Source organism: Hippoglossus stenolepis, chromosome 15 (genome assembly GCF_022539355.2).
Source record: "Hippoglossus stenolepis isolate QCI-W04-F060 chromosome 15, HSTE1.2, whole genome shotgun sequence".
NCBI lineage: Eukaryota > Metazoa > Chordata > Actinopteri > Pleuronectiformes > Pleuronectidae > Hippoglossus > Hippoglossus stenolepis.
Window position 1 is genome coordinate 8,927,747 of NC_061497.1, and position 20,567 is coordinate 8,948,313.

General features: G+C 41.9%; 1 protein-coding gene across 15 annotated transcripts in view; it reads left to right on the forward strand.

Moving 5' to 3' along the window:
• Nucleotides 1-20,567, forward strand: part of msi2b (musashi RNA-binding protein 2b) — a 250,492-nt gene that overhangs the window by 171,528 nt on the left and 58,397 nt on the right. For all 15 annotated transcript variants that reach the window (XM_035179048.2, XM_035179049.2, XM_035179051.2 and 12 more), the window contains 2 exons: nt 7,225-7,307; nt 18,703-18,817. In XM_035179048.2, the coding sequence (XP_035034939.1) occupies nt 7,225-7,307; nt 18,703-18,817 (198 nt within the window). The remainder of the gene's footprint in view (nt 1-7,224; nt 7,308-18,702; nt 18,818-20,567) is intronic.

Consider the following 20,567-nt stretch of genomic DNA (forward strand, 5'->3'; position numbering starts at 1 on the left):
CACAGCTTCCTGCAATACACTATTCAGAATAATTCATCAGAAAGTGGAAAATAATAGTGGCCTAAAAAGTACAATATTTTGTTTTATATTTTATAATGCAGTAGTTGTATAAAGTAATTTAGCCCCTTAAATGTGTATACAGTAATTGACTATATTCCATTCCATCATTGTTTACCCCACACCAGTTCAAATAACAACAATAACAATGATACAAAAATAATACAAATGTATTGTTCTATATGATTTCATTTCATTTGTCTCTTAGTTTATATATATAGTTTTGTATATGGGTGACTGAAGTTCATCGACCTTTTTAATAACTTCTGAGAGCTTCCTGAAAATTATAGTTTACCCACCCTTTTATTTTACCACTAGCGCGTCCATGTATCCATTCCCATTGAAGACAATTCCAAAGGCTAATGGGTGTTAGTAGGTTTTTTTGACCAGTGAAAACGGTGCTCAAGAAAACCAGTTACTTCTATCTATCCCTGAAAAAAAGCCTGTATTCAACCAAATTATTTACTGTGGTTTTTGGTGACCCAAACCTATTTGTACCATGAGCAGCAACACAAACCTTCATTTTGTATTATTCAGTAAAGTTAAACTGCTGACATTTCATTAACTATTTAAAACATTCAACAGCAGTGTACGTGGTACTTGTAGTTTTACCAAACTACCTGGTGCTTGCTCATACAGTCACGCACGGTGTCTTGTTGTATTTCACATCATTTTTCTAGTTTTTCCATCATCATTTTGCAGACAGGGCCTCAGAGCCTGAGTGAAATATATTCGTTTCAACAAACTAAGCCTGTGCACTTCCCTCAGATAATGTTTTTTTATATCGACAACATCTGTTGAGCTCTCCAGCTGCAAGACTACATCATAGTGTTTAAACACTCCACACTGGGGCAGGTGACTCATTTAATTAACATTTACAGGGATTCAGTAAATGACTATGAGTAATTTATTTATGAGCTAGTGCCTAAAATACATGGGGGGGGGGGGCATCATTAACATTATTGAATATTAACCTATATTTACCTGGAGAAAGCCACACAGTTTTTTTCTGTTACTTGTTTTTAAGCAATGAGCCAGATAAATACATTTGTTTATATCTATTTATTTTGTCGAACATGACCAAGTCCATATAAATGTAAGGTCGAGATAAAAAAAAAAAGTTCTGCTTGTCGATTCTGGTTCTAATCTATTTAATGGATCCCAGTTGTATTTCCTTGAAGCAGTCCACCGTTGTGATGACAAGTATTTCATGATTTATGATTATTAGTGTCATTCAGAACCTCAAAAACTAACCAGATCTCTCAGCACCAGACATTACAAGGACGACAAATGGAACTGTTTTGGTTGTGAAGTTATATCTCAAGCCACAAAACATCTCAAGTGTTATCTTTGGAGTGTTGTCTTGTAAATGTTAAACGGGCTGCATTTATATAGCACTTTTCCAGTCTTAATGACCACTTAAAGCACTTTACACTGCGAGTGACATTCACACACACACATTCATACAGCACTTCTATTGCACATCATTCGCAATGCAATTTGGGCAATTTACACAAGGCAATTTAGGGTTCAGTGCCTGTTCTGTGCATGCGGACTAGAACTACTGACCTTCTGGTTACTGGATGACCCACTGTGCCTCATGGTGCATGCTCCTGGCTAAATGTACTCTACACGTCAGGGGTGAATTTCACATCGTCCGTCTTCACTTTTCCCCCTCAGTTTCAAGTGCATGGAAGCCGTCACATTTACATATGTTTGTTTTGGTTTTTTATCAGCTGTTTTCTTTTTTTTCTAGATTTGTGATTACAGAGTCTGAGCATGCCTGTGGGACCTAGTCTAGTCTATGTCTCTGTCTGTCTGCCTCTCCACCGCTTCCGCTGTGTTTGTCTGTGACTAAATTAACCACGAATAAACAAATGCTGTGTTTTTTTGTTTACTTCTGAATGACAGTGTCAGATGTAGTTATCAAAGGGAAGGCTCATTTGCAGAACTAGTGCAGTGCCTGTTCTAAACCTTCCTGTTTGGATTGGGCTGCTTGAACTCGTTTGGCCTATGGTGATGCTGGTTTGCAGCTCTCTTTCTGAAACTGTAGAAGTCACCTGCAGTAAGTGGCCATGGTGACTAAAGAGCTGTTCACCTGTTTATTTAAAGTTTGGTGAAGCCAGCAGAACCCGAACTGGAGAATCAATTGTTACAGAGAACTGGTCGCCATTAATATTGAATGTATCACGTGTCCAAATCACTTTAAATTGGAAACTGCTCTTCCTTGGACTCTTAATGATACACATTCCAAGTGTGACGATAATACGATGAACAGATCTCAAGATATCTTAGCCACATACAGACTAACAGAGATTTCTGGAATTAGATCGATGTTAAACAACATGTTTGATTCATTGATTAAATATGTACTTTAAAAATACAGTATTTTATTTTGCAGTGATGTATAATAATAGTAGTAGTTTGTTATATAGTCAGATCTGGATCCAGAGTTGGACAAACCAGCACTGAGCACAGAGATGAAAAGCACAGACTACAGGAGAGAGAAAACCCACATTAATGATATTCAGTAATGTGATGTAAATGCATGGGGACAGAGAGAGATTTCCCCCTGCTTTTAACTGTCACATTACAATCCTTATTTTTAAATATTAATTCCGACTATTCTGTGTAATGTTGACAGGGCATTTTTTAAGAAATTTGAGCCATTTACTTGTATTAATTTACTCTGCCTCTGTTGTCTTTTGTGGGCCATATGTGCTCCATTCGGGTAGAAAGTTCCCGGTGTTAACTGTATTCAACAGGGGATTAACGCCCAGGGCTCTGGATCTCGAGTAATAGCAGGCGGAAACACTGATCAAAGGCCTCTAACTGCGCTGTGGGTGTGCGGACTGCCTCTGTCTGCTTCTCTGCATTACAAGATGATGGGGCCTGGAGGCTGGAGTGCACAGGCAAGACATGCAGTGCGGGAACTTTCTGTAGACTTACGCCTGAGTGGACAGACAAAGGCTTGATCATGCATAATTAGAGGAGGATAACCAATTCAGCGGGGGGGAAGGAGAGGAGGAACAGTTGTTGCTCCAGATGAGATGCACCTATGAACGTGCATGTGCTCGTGTGTGTGTGTGCAGCGAGTGCATGTGTGTGTGTGTGTGTGTGTGTCTTCTGTGTTTGTGTTAGTGTTTGTGCAGCGCGTGGTAGGGGGGCTCCATTCCCTTCATGCTGTGTGCCAGAGGACAAGACTGACACTTCCCCCAGGTCGCCTCACTTCCTTGCCCTGTTTTGACAGGTCTGGTATACAGCAGCAGGCTCCAGTGTTAATCAGGAGCGGTACAGTCCTTCTTGTCGAGGCAGCAGATATATACGGTTATGGTTCTGTATGTCCAAGAGGCTGCAGCAACTCTAATGACCCATGCATCAACAATGAAACTCTGTAATGTCTTTGCATAGAATCAGCTTAGTATATCAGTGATATTAAATATTATATCTATATTGATCCGACCGAGGTGAATCATGTGCTGTGGCATCCACCGGATGTCAACTGAACGCCTCCAGTCAGTTTTTTGGATTGACGTGTTTGACAGCACTCCATACCGCCATCATGAGGGACTATATTTTGGAAGAATGTTGCGTTCCACCCTCCAGTAGAGTTTAACAGACTTGAAGTGTCTGTGTCAAGGGTTACTGAAGCTGAAGCTGCCCTGGAGGCTCCTGGTGGCCCAACACCTCACTCAGGCATTTTATGTTGGTTTGTCCAACTGTGTGTGTGTGTGTGTGTGTGTGTGTGTGTGTGTGCGTGTGCGTGCTTACTGAAAAAAAGCATGTTTTTGAAAATACCTGTGTTGTGCATCTGGAAGCCGTTTCAAATGGGTTAAAAAAAACATAGGAGACACTTTTAAACACTTTTTTACAATGGCCATTAACGTGTCATAGTTTCATTTTAAGTTTTATACAAACTGCAAAGCTGCAACTCCACTTTTTCAAGTAAAAGTCGGCTCGGCTGCATCGTTCTGCAAGTTCTCTCATTATCAGCTTCTGGCAGAATCAGCTTTTTTCCACTGGAGTGACAGAAGCAAATAAGCTGGAATGAGTGTGAAATAAAGAGCGAGGGAGATGAAGCCGGGAAAAGGCCGTGAAACTGGGCCCCCCCGCTGATTCTGTGGAGCGACGAGATGAGGCCGAGCCCAGTTCTTGCTAATAGGTGTGAGCAAGTGCAGCCACGAAGCCTCGGCCACTCGCCACACAACACCTATTATCAGCCGTCCTATCAGACATCCTCGTGTTTCCATTTACAGGGTATTGTTCAAGCAGTGGGAAGCTTCTTCGGCGCGAGCATGTTGACACCTCTCTCCTCGTGTCTGTCAGTGCTGACAGTATTTAATAGTCTAGCAGGGCCTGGATACGTGAGGATAATCTCGCTCTGCGGACCGGAGAATGGGAGACAGAAATGCTACTGTTGCCTCTATTTTGTGGCCTGTAATTGTCTGTAAGGTCTGTAAAATAGGATGGTAGAGGAAATGACTGAAGTGGTGGGGCCAGAGGTTCACTCAGCCCACGGGGGTCCGGCCAAGGAGGCGTGTGCTGAGCCAAGGAATCTGAAATATAGGGCGGGTTGTTGTGAGATTTTTCTTTTATGTATGTGTTCATACACATTCCTGGAGTAGTTTACACTACAGCAAACTGTCTTTCTGTTCATTTAAACAGATCCACTCATGGGTGGAAGGGCCCTGCTGGTGGTATCTGTGGTGGTGCGGCTTGGCCCTGACCCCAGTGGATATAATTGTGCACTGGAAAATGTCCTGTCAGTTGATGGAGGAGCTGCCTGTAGCAGCAGGAAGGAGTGTGGCGACAGGGGCCATGTGTGTTAACCTCTTTCCTTGTCACTTTTTCTGTCTTTTTCCCCCCCCCCTCTCTCCTTTCATCTCCCCTTTTCCTCCATCCCTGTGCGCCCTCGTTCCCCCAGACTCCACTCCCTCTACCTATACTCCACTGTGACAAATTACTCCTGGCGGTTGATTTGTTGGTTGTCAAAAGTGCTCCCTGCGCTGGCATGAAGGTGGGGTGGGCGGGAGGAAAGGGTGCATCCCACCCCCCACCCCCCCTCCTGTTCCTGCCCGTCGTCATCACCGGTCCCTTGTCTACCCCAACCTCGCACATGTGCGACGAGCTCCCGCCACAACTCGCCATTGAGACGTCTCAATGGGAACTGATATTCTGTCTCATAAGATCTCATTAGATTAGCTGTTGTCCGTGTTTAATTAGCTCACACATTAGGTTTCCAGCCCTTCCTTTGACAAGACGGTTTTGGTACGTTCAAGCTGGTGTCGGTAGCAGATGAGTGGCTTGAGTGTTATTCATGTCGGAGGAGGAGGAGGAGGAGGAGGAGGAGGAGGAGGGGCAGAAATGGAAAATGAGAGTGCGAGATAAAGACTGTATGACAGAACTGTAAATGTCAGTGTTTGTGATAGGTTGCCTAGGATGCAGCATAAACCACCGCTGACAAAGAAACCTGTATTTTTCAGAATTATCTGATGAATTGATTAAATAAGCTATTTCCAAGACTAATGTAATATCATACACATGTAGAAGATATACATATATCTTCTACATGTGTATATGAAAATGTTTTTTTTTTTTAACCTGCAATTATTTACCATACAACATGCTCACAGTAGGTATACGTTAGGTTATACATAATATGTGATGTTATACTGTTACATCAGTATCATACGATCGGTATGGTACATATATATTAACTAACAGGTTGGGAATTGGTTTATCTAGGAAATTAAATAAATGACAAATATATTTTTTTATCACATTGATTAACGCTGCCATGATCAAATCACGTGATGTGTCTTTCTTTTTGGGACCAATACATCATGTCATTGTGTAAAAATTAATTCTCCGGTCATACAGGCGATGTTGTGCTGACAAGAAAGATACCAAACATTGACATGCTAAACATTTTTTTATGCGGTACGTAAATGCAAAAACAAAAACCCAGTGTTGAAAAAAGAATCATTGATTTGCCACAGAACCAGCAATGGCCCAGTACAAACAGACAGTTGACGAATATCTTTCCTTTGTGTATCCTACAGAATATGTTGTGTGATGTGATATTATGTGGCTGGACACTGGGCTTTGAAAAGCTTCTTTGACCTTGAAATTGTGTCCTGTGAAGCAGATGATGACTCTCAACTCTTGGAGTTTATCTCAACCTGTATGAATGGGGGAAAAAAGGACAATATTCACTTTAAGTAAATATTTGAATGACGTATATTAGAGTATTAGTGTTTTTACACATTCGGCATGTTAGTGTTCTTACTGGATCATCTGTCGTTCCTAGAGAATAAACTGACGCTGCTCTCTGGAGTGTGTGTCAGTCACATGGCGTGTTGTTCACAGTGCCCCACTGTTTAAGCTCAATCTGATGTGATTTTATTTCATCATCGGCTGTTTGCCGTTTTGAAAGGAAACTCATCTCCTTTCAGTCCCACTTGCTGCTTTATTCACTAACTGTTTCTCTTTTGTGCCGTTTCCTCTTTTGCAAACGTAATAGAATATCAGTTTTCCTTTCAGCCCCTGCTATACGCCGCAGCTAGATTGCTTTGTGCATCACCATCAAAACACAGAGGAGAGCATTGCAATCCACTTGTGTTCAAAAGTCTGAAACCATCTTGTCTCTGTGTCTTTGTATCAAAAGAGGGGTTAAGCTTTTATCCTATAAATATGGCATGAAAATCCCACTGTCAATGACACATTCATTCTAAGGCCTGCATTAACATAAAAACCAGAGCTTGTTATACAGTGAGATTTCAATAAAAAGAACACAAAATGCATTTAATGAAATTCAGATGCCGGGCCCCAGCTCCCTGAATCTCATTAAATGAGCTTTGTGCTGTTTTTCCATCTTCTCTTTGTAGAAGAGGTCCTCGAGTGCCCTTAATAATGTGGCAGATTTCATCATATTCTTGATTTAAAGGGGACAATGTCTGTCTTGTTCACTTGTTCTTTTCCATGCCCAAGCCAATCTCCACAGATGTACCCGCATAGTTTCTGCATCTGGCTCGTAATAATATAATGTTCCATCTTGTGGTGCGTTTTCTTTTAGTTACTGAAGTTTTGTTAAGGTTCTCCACTAACTCATATTCTCTCCCTCCTTTTCCTCCCTCCCCCCACCCTTCTCTGTTTCTCTCTGCATAGGATTTGGTTTCATAACTTTTGAGAGTGAAGACATCGTAGAGAAAGTCTGTGAAATTCATTTTCATGAAATCAATAACAAAATGGTAAGTCCACTCATTTTTTTTTTCAATTCCAGGTGGTTGTTGAAGGATTAATATTTGATTTCTCCTTTCCTCTAGCATTAATAGGGGATCGTGTGTGTGTCTGTGTGTGTGTGTGTGTTTTCGTGTTCATATGGACAGGCTAACACACACATTGACACTCACACACACACACACACACACACACACACACACACACACTCACTGGATCTGTGGGTCTCAGGGATGGGAAGGCAGTGGTGTGCACTGCCCACAAACCGTGAAATTGTGTGGCTGAATTCTGCCTGTCAGGCTGAGGGACGGGAGAGTGGAGCCCGTTCCTCTCTTTCTGAATCCTCTAACCCACACACATACACAAACACACACACACACACATGCGCACACACAGGTGGACATGTCCGGGGATGCAACAGGGAAGCTACTGGCAGAGGCAGAGTTCATTAGTCAGGGATTAACACCTTCCACAGAGTCCCAGTGATGCTTGTTTTACTTAGACCACTAATATGGTCATCTCCGAGTGCTACATAGTTCAGAGGCAGTTTTCTAAGTCCTCGTGTCACCTATGATAATTGACAGGAACCGACCTCAGTGTAGCGAGTGTGACATTAGGTCCTCCTTCACCCAGTTCCACCCTGCAGGCCTCTCGAGAGATCCTGCATCATTTGAGCGGTTCTGTGGGTTGTGATTGACTGGAGGGAATACTCGTCTGTCTGCCGTGCAGTGGGGCTCCGTCTCTCAGTGTGTGTCTTCACTCTCTCCCAGCCTTTCCCCCCCGAAACTGACTGACAGGAGCAGTGTAGTAGAACCATGTTCACCAGAGACCGGCCCAGGTCACATATGACCCCGGTATACATCCCTCTGTGTCTCCGCGCTGCATCACAGTCGATGCACAGGACTCCAACCCCAAAAATTCCAGAGTGTGACAGAAATGACTGTATGTGCTTGGAAGATATTCTGTCACAATCAAGTGTCTCAGATCCTCTGACATGAAGGCGTAGCATTGTGTGAGCACACATAATATCACACATCAACATGAATGCATGCACAGGCCGTAGCGTACACAAAAAGCAAAACAACAGGCTGTCAACGCTTCATTTCAAAAACCATTCCAAACCTATTTCTGCATTTGTCATGTCACCGAAAAAATCATTAACCAATCATTTGTTTACCAACAAATCGCATATCAAATTTCTGGAGTAAAATTCTAATTGTATGTTGGTATGAACATTTCTATGACGTATTTACTGTTTGCCTTTCCAACTTATATCATGCAGAAAAAAAGGTATCATTTAAGTCCAACTCATAGAACTTCTAGTTAGTTAATAATTCATAGTGCTAATTAGGAATGCAGATTTGCTTAAACAATAGTTCAAGACTGTACTCATCATTATTAATTTTAAAAATACAGGTTCTTTTAATTCAATTAAATTATAGTAGTTGTTGTGACAATACCAAATTTTTTAAACAAGGTTGGAACTGACTCAACAATAAAATAAAACCTTAAGATTAAACGTAAAATAATGTTATCTCTCGACGTTGTATCTCATCGCCAAACAAAAATAAAAATAACTAAAATATCAAACACTGTCAATAATCCTTTGTGACTGTTACACAGTACGTCAATAAAGAACATGAATTAGTTCAGGGTATCTATGCTGGACAGCTTTAGCACCAACACAATAACTCTAATACATTTTTGTTGTATTGATAGTTTCAGCTGAAAGAGACTTGCATCCCCTTTGTATGCAGAGGGTTTGTTTACTCTTCATCTATTGCAACTGGTTATTCTAGAGAGAGATAATCTACAGACAAAGTGAGAGTGAGAGCAAAAAACTATATTTAAGCCCGACCAATGTGGACTTTTGGGGGCCATAATCTTTTTTTGACACCAATATATTTGCCAATATATGTTAAGAAAAAAATGGACAAAGAAAGGTTTGATGTTTTACAGTCAAACCATGAACATTCTAAGTAACTATAAACAAAAAACACAAACACAACAAAGGATATGCTTTAAATAAAGAAAATATATATTTGTATACAATATAAATATAAATGCACACTGAATTGTTTACTATGTAAAATATTTTATTTCAAATCTGCATATATTTGCAAACATAAACCTTGATAACAAAATGACTACGAATGGCTCATATTGGTCGATCATCAGCCAACCGATATCGTTTGGGCTCTCAACGCATCTGACGCACCTTCTAATAGTCAGTGTTTACACCTGACTGGCTTGTGCGTCACAGTCATTATAGTGTTCAGTTAAGCTTTGCTATTAAAGGACTGTGTGAAGTTTGAAGTGAGAATGCGCTGGAAGTGTCAATTCAACACTTGGACTCGTGAACACACGCACAGCTGTGATGTGCTGCACCGTTGTGCATTGCGACATGTTGTTCTTCAGGAGGTGAGGCCAGAAAACACAACAGCCACCGTATTCCTCACCTGTGTCTGGTTACTCATGACAGGAAATGACACGTACGGAAACTCATGAGGGAGGCCCAGAAACCTGAACGGGAAACACGAGGATCAGTCAGGGGACATTGCCTCGTGAGAAGACTGAGGCTTTTGTCCCCTTTGTAGGGATCCCTATTTCCAACACCTACTGTACATTAAACTTCACAGAAGGCCGGAAATAAGTGTGTTCCTCAGATCCTCTACAAAGTGCTGACATCTGAGAATATCGCCATAGAGTAAAGAATGAAGAGCGTGATAAGAGCATATTTCAAAGACACTTCAGGTTTTACCTTAGCTGCACGGAGGAGAGCACTGGTTATCCAGTGTCTGAAGCGCCAGCACGCAAAATAAAAAATGCCTCCTGTCTTCATCCTTATGAAGTACCATACAGAAATAGACCTCATCCATCCTCCCTGCGAGTGTTATCTAAGATGGTTCTTAAATAATTGATGCGGACAGAAATTCCACCCCACATGGGAGGACGGTGGATGTACAGGGCACCCCACCTTCTCCTCGCCCGTCCTCTCAAGGGCTCTGGCAGCCGAGTGGGTCAATGCCCACTCAGATGTGAGTGACGGGACCTCTTAGTGACTTGGTCAATCACCCTGTGTTCATGTGCCACCGAGGCCTCGCTCCCAGGAGCACTCCCTCTCTGTCACTGTGAGTTCTGCCTCATATATAATTAAAAACAGGGTGCTGCTTAGCAAGAAGCTCTCAACCTGCCCTGCCAGGTGCACTGACTTCTACATCGCTCTCACCTCTCCAGACTGGCCTGCTTTTAGAAAAATGCATGGAGTGATAAAAGTATGGATTATCCTCTGCAGGAACCCACAACCATCCTTTAGCCATAGCTCCTTGTATTAAAACCAGTAAGTATGTTGGAGTAAAAATCAATAGGCAGAAGCTGGCTTGACAGTTTTCAAATACTTTGAACAGTTTATCACACATATAATGTCTTTTTCATTTACTAGCAAGACAGCACCTTAATACAGCCGGTGAAAGGTTGCGAACTCCGTTTGCCAGGACAGGAGTCCCTGCATCACTCCTCGGCCTGCTGTCAGGGCCGCACAGCTAATTTAGAGTATCACCTATCAACCGTTGGCTCTGATGAGCGAACAATGTGCCATTAAAATGGACTCACATTGGTTTTAGTGGAGTGCTTCAAGGCAGCGTTCTTCTATGCGTCATTTTTAATACTCAGCAGTAGCAAATGATCACAACAGGAGGGAGGAATTTTCTGTTACTTGTCAATTTCTCACCGACTTCCTGACATGACCAACCAATTACTGCGCCGAGGAGAATGAGCGCCGACTCTCCAACGGTCACTGAGGTAACAGACTAATACAGGAAGGCATTTATACATCCACCTGTAATATTTAGATACACATTCATTCTGCACATTGTGTTTATAAAAGCAGAATTTTGAAAGTAAAATGTAACCTTCACGTTATTAATGATACATTACTTCCAAATCTAAAACAGGACAGAGAACAGGATTATGATTTGTATTTCCCTTTAACAGTTGGTCCATCTTTCTTTAAAGGGATAATAATAATAATAATAATAATAATAATAATAATAATAATAATAATAATAATAATAGTAAAACTGCTCCAGTTCATCTGTTTCATATTAAACATACAGAGAAAGATAAGAGAATAAATTGAAGTTGCTGTAAGCAGAGATGAAACTGCTCTATTGTTGCCTGCTTTGACGTTCATGAACACCTCAAACGGTTTTCTTTCTCCACTGAGGCACTTACGAATTGAATGAAAGTTTACTATGGTCCAAATGGTGAGGTGGAGCATAGTTCCACATAGCATTAGCAACCAGCCCTAAAAAAGACAAATTGGACATCTGTGGGGACACTAGAGACCCTGGAGACAAATTCTTTCCAAGTAGAAAGTGAGAATCTTTGCTTGTGTCTTATACCCCATCAATATTTCACTGACAAGGCAATGCGCCTTGCATGACAGCCGTACTGTCGAAGAAGTAAAATGCTAAATTACCCTAAAGATAAGCTGTTTTACAAATAAACGGACCCAAGATTAATGTTGTACTGTACCGTCAACCTGCTGTAAAGTAGAACAGAAACAAGTAAACGTGCATCAAAAACTATCATTAAAATAATAATAAATAAATAAATATTGATGTATTATCCCTTGATATAGAATTACAGAATCAAAGAAATGTTCAAAATATTATGGCAATTATGTGAAACTCAACAATACAGATTGGTGTGGTCATGGGTAGCGTGTGGTACAGACCACTGTGGCACCATGCGAGTCACTGCTGCACAGGGAGAGCTGCTCTTCATCTGTTACTCTTTAATGTTTTATATTCTGTGACTTAGTCCAACATTATCCTGCACACTCAATTTCATGTTTACAGGAGGCCTTTATTGATTTTATACTTTTCAGATGATTTTCAGCACTTGGATTAACATAATAGGATCAATCCACCTGCAGCTGCGGGGTTCATGATAGTAGCGGTTTGAGGACTGGGAGCTATTGCTAGAAGCAGTGTGTAGTTTGTGATCAGCTAATCAAAGCAAAGCACTTTTAATCAGACCCACATTCTGAGTTTTGTCAGCGCCTGCTGAACCAGGTCTGCTGCTGCTGCTGCTGCTGCTGGGTGTAAAACCGGCAAACCAGTTGGTTGAGCTGCCACCGCACATTGAAGTTTACTGCCGTCAAACTAGAGGCCATGAACTGTGTGTGTGTGTGTGTTTGTGTGTGTGTCTGTGCACATACGATTGTATCTACTAAACTAGCTATGATTATTTTAGACAGTAACTACATTGTAAATTCATTTTTACACCTCCGCACCGTAGACAGCCATTACCAGAGGCATTATGGTTTCAGGTTGTCCTTTCGTTTACATTTTATTTATACAGCCCCTTTCATACATAACATGCAGCTCAAAGTGCCTTACGATAAAATCAAAGACATGAAATAAGATAGATTAATAAGTACACATAAGGCAATAAAACAAAGACTAGGATAAAAACATAAAACTGAATCCTAATAACGCAAGCGCTTATGATGAAAATAAATTCACACAAATTCCTAGTAAGTGAAATTATTGTGTTTTATCCTATTATTTAAAGGGTCAAAAGTCAATTTCATGGTTGCATCATACAGATCTGCATAAAAGCAATATCCTGATATTTACACTTTAACTAATACACAGAAAGGAAGCTATACCAGTAGGCGTGGGCAAACCATATGGCATTAATTCTCCTTTTTCGCTCTACATAATTACACAAAGATATAATGTTGATACAGGTGATTTTTCTCCTACAAAATTCCTATTGTAATTTTTTTAAATAGATTATCTTTTCTGTTCAAACTTGGAGAGTTTCTTTCCGTTTGGATGTGAATGTTCGGCTCAGTTGAATCCCTGTGGTCTCTCACTAACCCTCACATGACTCTTAGGTCTATTATGTACATTAAACAACAGTAGCTTCTCATGACTACATCTCTGTCCATGCTACCAAAAGTGTTGGTCATGGGGGGGCCATGTCGCCTCTCCCTCAGCGTCACACACTACAAAGCCACAAGCCCTCAGCCATATCTCCCTTGCTCCTCTGTTTGATTTTTTAAATATGCTGTGAGGCTGGGTTCCAGTGGAATCTGAGGGTGTAGTCCCTCTTTAAAGGAGATATCTACAGAGAGAAACTTACATCTCTGGAATGTTGAAAATGTCTTGGAAAATTTCATTTTCTAAGAGAGTGGAAATCTTTTACACTGTTTGAACATTAAGTGCCTAATAAGGGTTTCGGTCCCTCGTGCAGTTCTGCCTCACAAGTTCTGGACTGTAAGTAATTGGATGTTTACCCTTCAATGAAGAGGGAAAGCTTTGAGGGATGAAGGAGGTGGAAATCCACTCGGCACGCCGCGCTCCAGGACGTCCCATGAAAGCTGAATGATGTTCGGATCTGCTGATTGAGGAACGTGATGGAAGCCGTTTGACGTCAACCTGATGATCATGGCCCTCACTTTCGAATGTAGCCCTAAGTGTGTACAGGGACAATATCATCTTTGAATACAGAGGCATGACAAGGCAACAGTGTTGACACCACAGGGTGCACCTGGTCCTTCAAATGACCTCATATCCCATAGCTTTCACATAACCACGCTGAGATATCATCAGACGTAATGACTCCCGCAAGATTGCTGGCCATTGAAGGCATCATTTTGCTTTATTCAAACGTTATTACCATAATAACATGTCTTCTATTACTCAGTGTTTGCCATTCTTTTTATGGACCATGGATACAAGCGGTTCATAGAAGTATTGTGCTGTAAATAGCCACCTCATAAAATACATGACATACAATTTTTGTTTTGACTGGTTCACAGAGGTCGTCAAAGTCCAACCCAACCCAAGTCTAGTTTTTGAAATATCAAATACTGACCTTTTAGAGGCTGGAAACCTTTGAAGTTGCACCGATAATAGGGAACAGAGGTTCTCAACATTTTTGTATTCACATAAATAGAAATTGATCTTAATAGTAATGGGTTTTAACGAGGGAACTATTTTGCAAAGAAATCAATTGTAATCTTTTTTCCACAAAAGAATATCTTTTATTCATTTTTAATTTGTACGTTTTAAATTAGCTTCTTTTAATAAACCATTTGTTAAATGGTGGCAAGAAGTCTGTTATTTATTTTTTTTAAAGTTAGTAATCCTGCGCCACCACCATGCCCGACACCGTGCATTCAGGCCTGTGACATTTCCAAACTATTCAGTCTATGTGTTTTTACTGTTCAGCTGGGAGTGGGAGCTGGAGTAAATGAATCACAGTTTCTTTTCTTCAGTCTGCCAGTCTACTGATGGAATTCATTCACTAGCGAGGCTAATAGTGGCTGTATACACCTCCCACATTACACACACGCACACACACACTGCACCCACAACACTTGTCCCTGAAGGACAGTCATTGCCAGTGCATCCCGCCCACTCCTTCCTGTTATACCTACAAGGTTAATATGTATGGGAGATGTATTGAAAAGGTCATAACTGGAGCGTTTCACTGCCGTGTACCAGAGGGTTTGTACATAAATAAGAAAAACTGCTGTTTGTTTATTCTTCATCAGTGAGCTGTTTTACTACACTGATTAAGAAGCGATGAAGAGCTCCTGCAATTGTTTGTCATTAGGATGAAAAAAGATACATATTTATAACCAGAACAAAACAAATATTTGATATATAATAAATAATATTATATGGTATAAACATTTGCTAATGACATTCAAGTTCTTTACGATAGATTGATTTTCAACCTTTTTTTTAATATATATTTGTTAATTTGTTTTATCCCAAATTTAAGAGCCTAACCAAGGAGAGAATTAGCTTGTGCCATATTCTAGTGACATCTTTTGTTCCACTCTCATAACAATGTTAATCTCCCCCGCTATTAACTTACCCATTCCCATTCTAAATGCCTCTGGGACGACGACAGCTAGTTGCCAGAGACATTATGTGTCAAGGCGACCGTTTCTTCTTACTCCAGGATCACCGGGCTGTAGTTTACATGAATGAGCTTTGATCACTCAGACTAACACAGCAAAGAGCTCCCAGTTGTTCTAATAAATGTGCTCTGGAATTTACTCTTTGAAGCAATCGCAAACAGTATTTCAAATGACATACTAAAAGTTTTATTTAAACTGTTAAGTGTACAGGCTCTACTGCTTGGTCTGCTGTTTTCGACCCAATGACACAAATCTCAAAGATAAGCTATCAGCCGCGGGTTATCGGTGCATCTTGACAAACGTTGAAAGCTCAGCGGCTGAGATAACCATACCTTGTTAACACTGTGTTGCAGACGTTCACTTCAACAAAAACATGTCCTGCAAACTTGTATATGTGTGTACGAGGCGCAATAGAGCTGAAAAACATGAGATGCTCAGACACCCAAAAGCAGTGAGCAAAAAACAACGACAGAAATATTTTAGTGCATGAAAATAAGCTGTGTAACATATGGCTTTTGCAAAAAAAAAAAAAAAGGCACATCATAAACACAGTGAGCATGATTCATTGCTGCACTTTATCTTTCTTGGCTTGGAGAAAAATATCGCCATGGTATCATGATATGGAAATTTTGCCACAGGAAGCCCATTTATTGAAATCTTCATGCAGGCTGGCGAGTGCTCTCCTTGTAGCTTGTTCCTTTCAACTGTTTTCATGTTCTTTAAATGAAGGCCATTCATTCAGAAGTGCCTCCTCAACCATTGTGGGGGGGGGGGACTTGGCAGCGCGGGTCTTCAGGTGACTCACAGGAACATCTCGGTCTGGGTTCCTGGCTGCATCAGTGTTTCCCCCACACAAGTAGATTAAATCTGTATCGGGGGCAGCGGGGTGGGGACGGAGGCGTGGGGGTAAACGCCCATGTGAGAGCACGCTGTTCGCTTCCATGTGCAACAGTGCTCGAGTGATAGGTGCACAGAGGATGAAAGAAAGAAGAGATTTCCCTCGCACCTACAGCCAAAACTGTGATGAGGTCTGCCTGTGAGGACAGCAAAAAACTTCCTGGAGGCTTTGACGGTCCACCGGCGGTGGCAGGGTTTCTCCCGGTGCTTCAGGTGAAGATAGGAAGGGAGAGACATTGAGGGAAAGCGCAGGAGAGTGAGCGAGTAAGCAGAGTGAGGGGGTGAGGAATTGAGAGCAAGGCAAAGGATGCTGCACACATGAAACAATACTGTGCTTCCTTCGATGCATTTAAAGTCCTTGAGTAGTAGAAGTATTAGTCGTAGCACAAGCCATAGTTCAGACTGATACCTTCAGTTAAAATAAGTGGCTGTAAATTTAGTGTTTTTCCGCACTTCATGTTGCAGAAGTTTCAATCTGCAAAATTTGCTCACGACCACTGCACTTTTCCAGTGTTTCATTGTCAGACTGAGATTGTGTTGCTGTCCTCTCCTTTTCTTGTTCTCTGACTTAGTTCCCTCTGAAAAGCTCCTTCCTGCTTCCCTCACACATTCCTGTGTGTTTGAAGCAGGTGAACACCCACACAGTCACACCACTGCAGATCCTGGCTCCTGGCTGGTTTTTAAACCATGACAAGGAGCCCTCTCTCTGAATATCAAAGACCCACATCTGAGAGCATGTAGACATGACTCACACCCGGGTCTGTCTTATTCCCAGCAGGCCACCTGAGCGTCCAACTCACTGTATGTGGCAGGGGCTACTGGAGGACGCTCATCAGACACTGTCGTGTCTGTGGTTTGGGCAGACCTGGGTTTGTATTTGTCACCCAGCTATGCCAACCTGAAAATCCCAGCAGTGTGCTTGGATTTCTAACAGACCCATTTTTTCCCCCACCCGGTTGCTACTTCCATGCCGGGGGGGGTCATTCTTTGACAATAAGAGCGCCTGTGCTCTCCTCAGTACAATGTCAAGCTGTGCCAGGCTAGCAAGGAGGGCAGAGTAGCTGTGACAGCTACAAAGTGGCTGAGGGAACTGTGTACTTTAGTTGGTCTGGTTCAAATGAAAGAGCTGCTAACAGCAACAAATCACAGCTGTGCAACGCAGCAACTTTCCCTCTGTGATGGAAACCTTTTTCATTAGTCTTCCCTTTTCACATTCCTGCCCCTCTGCTGGATATAGAGAACTTGTTACGCTTTTTATTTAGCACAGCATCTTATTACACATGTGAAGATTTCACTTTGGCAACTGGCAGTAGCATGTTGTGTCTGCCTTTGTGTTCGTATGGATGTGTGCAAAAAATGAATCGTGTGTGCATAGCAATGTGCACCTCTGGCCTGTCAGAGTTGCAGGCCTATTTGTATGGGTGCCGGCCTGTATACCTTGGTTGTGGTGCACACGGCACTGGCACAGTAGCCCGTCTTGTGCAGCGGGATGACATGTGAATCGCAGCAGCCGAGAAAACCCTGCTTAAGTGGAGGCAGTAGGGAGAAGCAGACGAGAGCCAGGAGGCAAACAGACAAACAGATGGACAGGCTGATGCCAAGCAGGCAGTGGAGCAAATAGATTGTGCAGCATGGTGAACAGACTCAGCCTACCAAAGAACAACCAACAGACGCAAGACCATGCCACCCTTGTCAGCCGCTCGGGCTTCTCTATAATTCATCGAGATAGGATAGATACGTTGTAAATAGGACTCTCATCTTCCTCCTTCTCCTGATCTGCCCCTGTCACATCCCCCATTTGATATGTGTTATGTAGGAGGAGGAGATGTCAGCCTTGCGAGATGGGAAATGAACAAACACGTATGTGTGAGAACTGGAGTGAGAGAAAGAAATGCAGGAGAGAGATGAGTGCTGCAGGTGGAATTGGATGGTGGGACACTGGGGACTTGAGCCCAGCAGACGCACACAAATACACAATATGCTTTGAAAAAGAAAAAAAAAAAGAGAAGCACAGTTACAAAAGACATTATTTCCCAGTGTTAGATTTTAAACACGCTGCCCTGGCAAGACTGAACAAATTTTGTCAAGAGAAATCCATGCTTTTGAGATTAGACGTTGTTTTGATTAAACAAAATCTGCTTTTTTCAAAGTGACTGGACACACTGACACACTCTGGGACTTTGGTAATGGCATTGGTGAACAGAGCTCCTCTTATGTTGATGTCTCAGAAACTCTCGGAAAGTATTTAGCTTGTATTTCCCCGAGGCATTGGGCACATGCTCACTGGAGCAATAACCTTTGCTTTAATGCAGGAGGAGCATGATTGTAAGTTTTCCTTAGAGACTTTCCTCTAAAATGTGAGGTGCTCCGATTGACTCAGTCTTGTTTTTCCTCTATGGAAAACATCTAGCTGTGCAAGTCAAATAGAAACCCACCTTAAAGAGCTGAGACAGCCCTGTCAGAACTGTCTGGTTGTGTACCTACACAGTCTAATGGTTTGTCTGTGTGTGTGTGTTTGTGTTTGTACATGTGCATATGTGTGTGTCTGTCTGTCTACATAGGTAGAATGTAAGAAGGCCCAGCCCAAGGAGGTGATGTTCCCACCAGGTACACGAGGGCGAGCCAGGGGTCTGCCCTACACCATGGATGCCTTCATGCTGGGGATGGGCATGCTGAGTGAGTCAAACACACATCCACGCACACAATAACACACACTCATGCAAGTAGACAAACAAGCGATATATGCATCAGTTTCAAACTGTTAATAAAAACTGTCTTTTCAGGCATTAAATTCTGTTTAACCCAAAACCTGAGGTGCTGAATAAAAACCCACTTAAGCATTGTTTGAAAACCTGAGGGTTTTCTGAATTTCTGACACAATAGAAAATGTTTAAAAATGATTTGATAGCTTAGACATGGCTGTAATTGTAAGTCATTGCCATTTCCATGAACTGTTTGGACATTTTTTTTTAAATGGCCTGTATCCCCACTTGTTCCTCCACTTCCTCAAGCATGTCTCTTACCATTGTCGGGGTCTGAATCTTTATCATAGTTGTTTCATCAATGAAACACTGCTGTGCTCTGTTTTATTACCGCCAGCCTCACTTAGATTTTCAGCCATCTTTGGAAAACGCTACTTATAAAACATATTTATGCAGGCTAAGATTGCTGAAAAAATACACTTCCCACAATGCATTTTGCCTTTCCTATGACTATTTCAGCAAATCATGATGTATTTCATCACTGTCCTGAAAAACAATGACAAAATCACACACATCTCATTCGGTCTCGAGGGTTGATACACATTTTTTGCATCAATTCTAAATGGTTAAAATAAATGACAATTTTTTTTTACAGTTGGAAAATGAAAACTGTAAAAAAACTGCGCCTTTAGTTTTTTTTTCCTTTCGGGTGTGGGGGTCAGCAGAGTGGACGCCGCGCACGCCATCCAGTCATCAGTTTCCACCTGCTAAAAAAGTCAACTTATGCAAACTCCCGTCTAGATAACCCCATTAGGTGGGCGCTGCCCCTAATTAGGCTGCTTCAAGGTGTGCCACCAGTGGCCACTGTGGTCTATTTCTGGTCGAGTCTGGTACAGGCAGCCCCTGGGCATATAGGAGCAGACCAGCACATTAGCAGGCTAAATGAAGAGGAAAATTGGTGTAATGTCATATTAAGGATTCATCACTGTGCCCCCCTTAATGGGTAATGAAGGGGACACACATGTCAGGGAGAGATCTCATCTACAGGGACCTCAGCTGCTGGCCCACCCCTCTTCATTACCATCCAGCCCCTGCCTGTGGCCCTTTTATTTAACACTACTGCACACTCTCACTCCCTGCCTCCCTACCCATCTATCTAGCTCTCTATCTATCTATCTATCTATCTATCTATCTATCTATCTATCTATCTATCTATCTATCTATCTATCTTTCTATCTTTCTATCCATCCATCTATCCATCTATCCATCCATCTATCCATCTACCCACATTTCCTGTGTATGTAATTTATATGTACGACCAAACCAATTGGATTTCCCCCTCCACATAAAAGATTAATATTTTCTTTCAAAAGCAAAAGAGACACACAGCTGATTGTCACAGACGTGCTTTGCTGTGCAGCCTGCCCCCCTCCTCCTCCTCCTCCTCCTCTTCCTCCTCCTCCTCCTCTAGTAGCAGGTGCAGGCAGAGCCACACTCATGCATTTTTATCTCTACCAGGTAACGTAATGTTTGAAGCGCCTGCGAACGTTGATGGCTGGGCATGTTGCTTGGTTTTCTTTTTAAATAATGGATAGGAGCCAGTGGATTTGACCATCTATTGAGCTGAGCACCTCGTTTTTTTAAACAAGGAAAATTAAGTGGACAGTAAACTAATCATCTACAATCTGGAGAGGAAACGGTGTGAAAATACATAAAATAATCCC